General features: G+C 55.7%; 1 protein-coding gene across 1 annotated transcript; it reads right to left on the reverse strand.

The window, feature by feature from the left end:
* Positions 1–938: 938 nt before the first annotated feature.
* On the reverse strand, positions 939–5,640 carry LOC114899781 (coiled-coil domain-containing protein 74B-like). Its single transcript, XM_029230842.1, is given in 9 exon segments — positions 939–1,172; positions 1,270–1,341; positions 1,420–1,499; positions 1,573–1,686; positions 1,688–1,760; positions 2,583–2,745; positions 3,630–3,689; positions 4,666–4,710; positions 5,309–5,640. Coding segments are annotated over 9 exon segments (993 nt in total). The 5' UTR covers positions 5,556–5,640; the 3' UTR covers positions 939–1,033.
* Between the last annotated feature and the right edge of the window lie 3,852 nt (positions 5,641–9,492).

Here is a 9,492-nt window from a genome sequence, read left to right on the forward strand (position 1 = left end):
TTAGGCACTTAGGCCCACTCGGGTTAGGATGTTGTCCTTGGGACCCAGCGTCTTAAGAACCCTTCAGACAGTTGAGGGCTCCTGACGGGGTGCCAGCCGGCTCTCTGGCGATGAGAGGTTCCCCCCTTTTGTATGTGCATTACCGTGTCTTCTGTGGTTCTTATAATAAATTTATTATTCCTGTGTTTGTCATGAATTTGTCACTGTGTCCCCCCTCTCTGCAAGTCAGGGGCCCTCCATCCAGTGAAGGGCACTGTCAGGGCTGAGCCAGGTCCCCCACCTCGGGGATGGCCACCGATGCCCAGACGTGCCTGTCCTGGTTCACCCCCAGGTTCCCTGCTCCCCAAAGCAGAAGCGTCAGAGATCGGCACTGAGGACATGGCCGGTTGGGCCAGGAGGACTGTCCTGCCAGGCAAGGGTCTGCGCTGAAGCTGCTGTTCTGGCGATTGAGGGGGTGGTGTGAGGCCATTGCAGGGTGGGGCCCAGTGTACAGGAGAGGACCTTCTCCCGTGGCCGTGGCTCTAGCCGTCCATGGAGGAAGGCAGTCTGGGTGGGGCCGCTCACTAGCTGTGTTCGTCAGTGGACACAGGACAGTGTCTTGCCTACATGCCGGGAAGGCAGCCCCCTGCACTCCAGAAAGAGTGTGCAGGCTGTCCCGGAGCTTGTTTTCTTACAGGGCAGCCGCAAGGCCCTAGCAAGCAGGGTGACTGCCCAGCAGGCCCTGCCCATGGCAGGGAGCAGAGCTAGGGGCGCTCAGGGCAGCAGTGCCTGATGGCCAGTGAGGAACAAGACTCACAACAGGGAGAAACGAGCTTTATTTCCAGTCTTCGACAGGTAGGCTCATGCTTATTTCATAATGCACACGTGTGTGTAAGTGCAGAAATACCGAGCAAAGAAATAAACAGTTCCTCAGCCCTGAGACCACGCGCTTTATCTGCCGTGGGTTTGGCTGGTCTGGAAGTTAGGCTGGCGTAAACGTACTAGGATTCTTCGGAAGTGCTACCTAGAGGGTGAGCGGTCATGGGTCTGGCACTCAGAGTACCGAGTAGTGCAGCCACCGGCTCTGCACCGCCTGCAGCCGTCTCTGCCGCTCGGCGAAGTTGCTCTTGAGGCTCTGCTTCAGTGCGGGCAGGATGGCGCACTCCGCCACAGGCGCCTGGCTCAGGATCAGGCTGGGGGACGGGGGTGGGGGGTCACTGCGGACGCCCTCCCCGGCCCTGTGGCCCCTGGGCTCAGAGGCTGCCTACCTCCTGTGCCAGTAAGACTCACCATTTCTTAGAGACGCCCTTGGTGGCGACCTTGGGGAGCAGCATGGCCCCCGGGTGCAGAGCCTCCTGGTCCCTGGGGAGGGACGAGTCAGCCGTGAGCCCCAGACAAGCAGGCCCTGTTGTGACCCAGTGGGCCGCATGGGGCACTTACTTGGGAGAACTGGGCCCGGCCTCCTCGAGGGCAGCCCTGTGTCTCTGGCTCCTTTCTAGGAGGGACTTGAGGTGTTGCAGCTGGAAGGCAGGGAGAAGAGACACGGTGGGTGGGGCTGCGGGGGCCCCGGGGCGCCCTGCAGCCGAGCCTCACCTCTTGGGCCTGCAGGAGGTTGGCATTCCACAGCTGGCGGATGACCACTTCGCACTGCTGGAGTGTGGCGGGCTTGCACAGGTGCAGGGGCAGTCTCATCGCGGGGGGGCACCCCTGGCACCTGCTTGCCCTTGTGCAGGCTGCCGGCCACCGAGGTGGCTGCTGGATTAGAGCTCTCCACTTTGTCTCTGAAACAGCCATTAGAGCAGACCAGAGGCGGCCTACCGGAGGTGATCTCTCACACCCCCTCTCGGGGCAGCACCTGCTCCAGCGTGAGTAAGAGGGTCATCTCCACGGCCTCCTGGGGGCCTGGCTCCCTTCCGCCTACCAGGGTGCTCCAGGCACCAGGTGGCGGGGGTGGGTCTCTGGGGCTGGCTCTGACCCGGGCCCGTCACTTCCTCCCCCCTCAAGGTACACTGAAGAGTCAGATGTGGTTTGAGCTGCCTGGCTGCCCTCAGTCCTGACCACAAACCCAGGGTGCTGGTGGAGGGGGGAGCCTAAAGACTGCAGAGAAGCAGGAGCCTGGCTTGCTGGTGGCACTACCCAGGGGACAACAGGGTCCCTTCTTCGGATGCAAAGTCCAGGCTCACTGCTGCTTCCCAGGAAGTCCCAGGAACTCGGGTGTCACCGGGGACTGGTCCTGCTCTGGTCTGCTGGCCCTGTGCCTTCCAGAGGCCAGCACAGCTCTCAGGGTGGAGCCCAAACCTGACTCACGGTTCTCTTGGCAAAAAGCAAGCTAATGTGGAGGCCAAGTTACTTTGTTTCTGTGCTTTGAGAGAATGCTTTAGCGGCTGCTGCTGGCCCCTCTTGCGGGCTCAGGTCAGCGCAGGGACCGTGCAGGACCCCCAGGGGAGAGGAGAAGGCAGGGTCCACCAGATGGGTAAGCCCGGCTTTCATGAGCTTGCTTCCCTCTGAAGACCTGCCCGTTTGGAAGGGCAAAGCAATTGGCTGGTTCCAGGGTGTGAACCTGCTGAATGCAACCCTGTCCCGTTGGGCTCACGGAGCCTTACTTGGCCAGCCCCTGTGCCCCGAGGGCTTTGTCCACCCTGCTGCTGTGAAGCAGGGCAGCAACCAAGGGCTCCTCCTCCAGGTCCAACTTCTGGGGAACGTCAGCTTTCGAGTCTTGCTTCTTAGAGGAGGTGCGCTGGGCCCTGGCCTTGCCTTGTGAGTTGGCTGAGGTTCAGACGCAGACAGGGCCAGTCACTGGGCATCAGTCAGCTGTATGCACCCAAGGGGCCCCACCCCTGCATCAGTTTCCTCTTTGTAAAGGGGAGATGGTAATGGCCTCCCTCTGAGGGCCGCTGGGAGGCACAGATGCGGGAGTAGGGTGAAGCCTGTGGGTGCCTAAATGTTCTGAAGCGGACGCAGTGGTGGAGGTGGCTCCCCGAGCAGCTGAAGTGGGGAGAGCCCCACACACCCCGTGGGGCAGTCTCCTCACGGGCCTCGGTAAAGGCCGGGGTGGGGTAGCCAGCATCTGTTCCCTGACTCTGAACCCCATTTCGGGCAAAATGAAACGGAAGGGAAGGTCTGGGTGGCCCAGCCTGTGCAGGTCTGCTCTCCTGGGATGAGGCCCCTCACTCAGCAAAAATGCCACAAATCCAGGCTCTGTAGGAGGGCCAGCCCACCCATGTCCTGTCTGCTCTGAGGGACACAGTGAGCAGCAATGAAGACCACTCGGGGCTCCTCTGTCACACGCTCTGCCTGACTCATGCCCCACACTGACCATCTTGCCTTGGCAGCCAAGCCTGTCCTGCTTTTGTGGCCTGTCCTCAGGCCTCCTTCCAGCCGACCCACTAACCTGTCCCCTGGCCTCAGCTCCCTCCTGGAGGTTTCAGCTCACAGGGCACCTGGGGACCCTCCTTGGTCCCTCAGCTACTCCTTAACCCCCAAGCCCATGGGGACTGGCAGAGGCGCTCTCCCGAGGTCTGCCCCACAGAGGACCACCGTGGGCTTTCAGCACTCGGCTCAGCACCCCACTTGCCGTTTCAGGCCCGGGGGCCCTGAGGTCTGTACCTGCTCTTCCCCGACCCTGAGCACAGAGGTGCTGGTGTGCTCACCTGACACCACTGTATTCGAGATGGACTTGTTGGACTGAAAGCTGGAACTGGAGATGCTGCCTGTGGGGGCTGCTTGGGGTCAGCAGAAGGTGGCAGCAATGAGGCTCCCATCCCTGCAGGTCCCAGCGCTTCTGCACGGCTGCCGTGGCTGAAGGTCCAGGCCCACCTGTGCCCGCCTCCTGGCTCTGCAGGTCCCAGCCCTCCCCCACACTCTGGTGAGGCAGCCCCAGACACCGCCAGTGCCAGAGGGAGCCAGGGCCATGGGGCTGGGGACGGAAGAAGCAGTGGGACCTGAATGGGAGCACGCCCTCTCTCGAGGTCCCATCAGGGGACCCCTGACACTACGTGCCCACATCAGCTCGCTGGAGCTGTGCCACCCCACTGGAGAAGGGCCCTCACCACCCCATCCTCTGCGTATCTCCCAGGAAGAGAGCCCTGGGCACACCCCAGACTGGGGCATTCCAGGCGGGCACCACTCACCACTCAGACCACCTCCCGATGTCAGACCTGGTCCCAAAAGTAAGAGGGGAGGGGAGCCCAAAACTCGACCTGGTTGTTCCCAGGCTGGGCTAGGGGACAGGCAAGGTGAGTGGGCCACAGGTGATGATATGCCCCCATGGTTGCTGTGGAGATGATAGGGAGAACCCTGGAAGGAGTGTGCCCAGAGCTTCCTGCCCCAAGGCCAAAGGGACCAGGGGTTGGGGCTGGGGCTGTGCTGGGGAAGCCTGGGGCAGCAGTCCAAGTGAAAGCTCACCAGGATAGTGAGGCCAGGGCTGGGGAGGGGGGAACCTGGGCAGCCCCCTGACCCCCAGCTGCTCTGTCCACTGCCCCTGCTGCACAGAACTCAGGCTTTGGGGTCCCCAAGAGTGGCACTTTGCTGTGCTTGGGTGCATGAAGTCACCCAGACCATGGCTGGGAGTGGTCTGGCTGTCCAGGCCCCCTCCCCACTGGGATAATTCGCGTGGGCATAAGCAGTCTGGGGGGCCTGCTCTTGAGGGCAGTAACTTCCCATCAGGCACCTGTGGGCCTGTCTTACCTTTCTTCTGTGGCTTCTGATTCATGATTAGCTTGTAGTGGAGATCTGAAAACAAGCACGGGCCCTCCTCATGGCTACTCTGAGAAAAGAAGCTTCGCTTTCCCTGCCCACTCCTCCTTGCTGAGCCCCTGAGAGACCCTGCTCCATGGACCAAGCCTTTGCCTTGGCACCCTCGGGTCGGTGATGCCTCTGGCTGCTCCCTGAGCCAGAGCCCCTGTGTGAGAGCCTCTCCAGGAACCCATTCCTCCATCCGTGACGTCTACAGAGCAGTCTCTGTCATGCGGGGCCTGGGCTCCAGGGGGACAGAGGCGAGTCAGGATGACCCAGGTGTCAGGGATCGTTCTGGGGCCCCGGATCTGGGTGTGCTTAGTTTGTGAAAATTCATTAAGCTAGATACGCGTAATTTGGGGGTGTGTTTCACTTCTACAAGTTTTTCAAAGGAGGCCGCCTGACCCTGCCTGGAGAGGAGAGGCGGGCCGGGTTACCTTCGGGAATGGCGCGGCCAGACCCGCCCCCCGCAGTTGGCTTTGGTGCTGGGGCGGGGAGCCGAGCCCCGAGTGGCCGGGGTGGGACTTGCGGCCCTGCGTCCTCCCTCAGCCTTCGTGCGCCGTCTGAGCGCCGTCTGAGGCGCCGCCCGCCTCACCCTTGTTTTCCCGCTTCAGGTGCTCGATCTCCTCGTGGAGCTTGACCAGCGTCTCCGAGTGCTGCTGCTGCAGGAACTGCAGCCTCTTCTCCAGGTCCAGCGCCCGCTTCTGCGCCTCGCTGAGCCCGACCGGCGCGCCGTGCTGCCCGGGGTACGGAGGGACCGCGGGCGGGTGCGACGCGCCCCGGGAGCCCGGGATCCCCGAGCTGGGGGGCCACAGCCCGGCCGCCACCCCCGCCGCGCTCATGTAGCCGCCTCCGCTGCGGATGCACGCCCACTCGGTGGCCCGTCTACCAACGTTCAGCTCGGCGTCGCCATGGAAACGGGCTCCCCCGGAGGGGGGCTTTGCGTGCTACGGGCCGGGGCCGGGGCGGGGCTTGGGCGCCGGGGCAGGGCGGGGCGCCTGAGGGGCGAGGCTTGGGTACCCGGGACAAGGTGTGCAGCGGGGCGGGGCCTGGGTGATACACCTGACTTAATTGGATGGCATTCTCTGACTTAAACCACAGAGAATCGTCTGCCTTTACAGGTCTTAATATTTAGTTTTGTTCACTGCTTGTGGGGTTTTTTGGCTTTTTATAATATTTTTTGATGTGGACCATTTATTTTTAAAGTCTTTGTTGAATTTGTTACAATATTGTCTCTGTTTTTTGTTTTTTGGCTCCGAGGCATGTGGGCTTTTAGCTCCCCAACCAGGGATTGAACCCGCACCCCCCGCATTGGAAGGAGAAGTCTTAACCGCTAGACTGCCAGGAAAGTCCCACTGGTTGTGTTTTAATAGTTCACTTTTTGAATAGATGATACAATTACAAGATGATACGACTTTAGATGGTAAGATTTTGATTCAAAAATCAAAAGGTAGAATTTCCACTTGCAATAATCGCAGAACCCTCGTGTTTTATGAAATGTGGACAAAATACATGAAACAGCTGTCTGAAAGCACTGGAGAAGAGCAAAAAGCAGGCAGAAACTGGAGGAAGGCAGCTCTTGAAAGACGGCTGTTTTCTCCTGAGGTCTCCTGATCAGCCAGACCCGAACACGAAGCCACAGCCTTATCGGCTGGAGAGGGCGAAGGATGCAAACTGAGGGGCGCTGGGAAGTTTGGGGCCATAAAACCCCCTTCAAGTACATGGCTGGCCTGAAATGCACATGTAGGGGTAAGATTCCAAAGGTCCCAGGGCAAGACAGAGCTGGAGGCCGAAATGGCCTAACTCCAGGGGAGACCGAGTTTGGAAACTGATAGAGAAGCTTGGTAAACGCCTCAGTTTTCCATTTTGGCCCCAAAGGGCCACATTTTGGGAATAAAGACTGTGTTTTAGAAATGAGGGATTTGCACTAAGACTAAGGAAAAGATCAAAATACGTTTGCCGTAATAAAACTTAAAGCCCAGTCTCCACAAGTCCATGGCGATCTTCCCATAATTCAACTGTCTAGAGAACAGAATTCAACACTCTTCAGAGAATGATAACAGAACCCAGAGTCTCAATGACACATCATCGGCAAGGTCTGAATTACACTAGTAAATACCAGACATGCAGAGAAATAGACAAATGTGATGGAGTCAAGGACAGAAGTATATCCTCCTCGGTAGAAATGATTCGAACAATGCAGATAAATCCAAGTCCACCCTGCTCCCTGTCACGAGCGAGGCATGGCCACTGCCTGAGCCTTCTCTGTGTTTACATACTTACACTCGTACACTTATGGGTAGGACTCATTTGTCTGCAGTGGCCTTCAACTGTTTCTGTGTATGTAATGGGATCATAACAGACATATTGCTTTGCAACTTGGTTTATGTTTTTGGTTTTTTAAAATTTATTTTTGGCTGCTTTGGGTCTTTGTTGCTGCGTGCAAGCTTTCTCTAGTTGCGGCGAGCGGGGGCTACTCTTCATTGCGGTGCGCGGGTTTCTCATTGCAGTGGCTTCTCTTGTTGTGGACCCCAGGCTCTAGGCGCGCGGGCTTCAGTAGTTGTGGCACACGGGCTCAGTAGTTGTGGCTCGCGGGCTCTAGAGTCCAGGCTCAGTAGTTGTGGCACACGGGCTTAGTTGTTCTGCGGCATGTGGGATCTTCCCAGATCAGGGATTGAACCCGTGTCCCCTGCATTGGCAGGCGGATTCTTAACCACTGCGTCACCAGGGAAGTCCTTGGTTTATGTTTTAACAGCAGGTCTTAGAGAACATTCCAGGGAGTTCATGAGTTCCTGCCTTTGTTTTTTAATTTTATTTTTTTTAGCATTTTATTTTTATTTTTTTGAATTTTATTTTTTTATACAGCAGGTTCTTATTAGTCATCAATTTTATACACATCAGTGTATACATGTCAGTCCCAATCGCCCAATTCATCACACCCCCACCCCCACCCCCCTGCCACTTTCCCCCCTTGGTGTCCATACATTTGTTCTCTACATCTGTGTCTCAGTTTCTGCCCTGCAAACCAGTTCGTCTGTACCGTTTTTCTAGGTTCCACATATATGCGTTAATATACGATACTTGTTTTTCTCTTTCTGACTTACTTCATTCTGTATGACAGTCTGTAGATCCATCCACGTCTCAACAAATGAACCAATTTCGTTCCTTTTTATGGCTGAGTAATATTCCACTGTATATATGTGCCACATCTTCTCTTTTTTTTTTTGTTAGATGTTGGGGGTAGGAGTTTATTAAATTATTTATTTATTTTTGCTGTGTTGGGTCTTCGTTTCTGTGCGAGGGCTTTCCCTAGTTGTGGCAAGCAGGGGCCACTCTTAATCGCGGTGCACGAGCCTCTCACTATTGCGGCCTCTCGTTGCAGAGCACAGGCTCCAGACACACAGGCTCAGTAGTTGTGGCTCATGGGCCTAGTTGCTCCGTGGCATGTGGGATCCTCCCAGACCAGGGCTCGAACCCGTGTCCCCTGCATTAGCAGGCAGACTCTCAACCACTGTGCCACCAGGGAAGCCCCGTACCACATCTTCTTTATCCATTCATCTGCTGATGGGCATTTAGGTTGCTTCCATGAGCTGCCTGCCTTTGTTTTTTATTGCTACACAGTATTTTCTGGGCTCATCCTATTTTTGCTCTCCTGGGCCATCCTAACCCTCCAGGGCAAAATCAAGGACAGGCTGACTGTTCCAGTGACAGTAAGGGCCAGGTGTGCAGTCCGAGAGGAGGCTCCTTCTGCTGCACCAATTGTCAGCACCGTAAGATGTGCTTCAATTAACAGGGAGAAAACGTTTTCACCTACTGACTCTCAGGGGGAATATTTTTAGAATTGGAATTACCTGCTGATTTAAGTAAACAAGTGTCACATGGGAAATGATGACTATCTTTTCAGCCACAGCTGAGGGCTGCGATGTGGCACCCTCCACTCCTTTGCAGTCATATAAGAGCCTAGAGTTCCTGTGCATTATCTCATTTCATCCTTGAAATAAATTTGTCAAGGCAAGTGTTATTACATTTCCAATTTATGAACAGGGAAAGCAATGTGCAGAAAAGGGTTTAAAAAAAAAAAAGTAATATGGGGCTTCCCTGGTGGCGCAGTGGTTGAGAGTCTGCCTGCCAATGCAGGGGACACGGGTTCATGCCTCGGTCCAGGAGGATCCCACATGCCTCGGAGTGGCTGGGTCCGTGGGCCATGGCCGCTGGGCCTGTGTGTCCGGAGCATGTGCTCTGCAACAGGAGGGGCCGCGGCAGTGAGAGGCCCGCGTACCGCAAAAAAAAAAAAAAAAGTAATATGATGGGAAAACATGTATATTGTTGTACATAGTTTCATTTCTCTGAATTTTTGTCACTTGCGCTTTTGGTGTCATATCTGAAAAACCATTAGTACTTCACAGTTATGAATATTTACTCCTGTGTTTTCTCTTGACAGTTCTAGTTTTAGCCCTTTCTTATACGTCCGTCTATGATCTGAATGTTGGACAGGTCCCTTCAACACAGTGACCACACGTTTCCTCGTTGGTTTTTGTTCAACGTTAGACTGAAGAGCACCTTTTCCTATCCTAATCCTTTTCTGCTCATGTACAAATTAATTTATCCAATAGTTCATATTTTGATTCCTGAGATGTGAGAAGCTGGATGTGTATATAATAGGTAAAATAAGTTATTTATTGAGCAGCTACTATGTGCTTGCTCAGTGCTGGAGAGAAAAAGTACAATAATTGTCCACAAGGAGCAAACATACACGTCGGAGAATCAGTCACAAGTATT

Source organism: Monodon monoceros, unplaced genomic scaffold (assembly GCF_005190385.1).
Source record: "Monodon monoceros isolate NGI ecotype Baffin Bay Population unplaced genomic scaffold, NGI_Narwhal_1 Super_Scaffold_1, whole genome shotgun sequence".
Lineage (NCBI taxonomy): Eukaryota > Metazoa > Chordata > Mammalia > Artiodactyla > Monodontidae > Monodon > Monodon monoceros.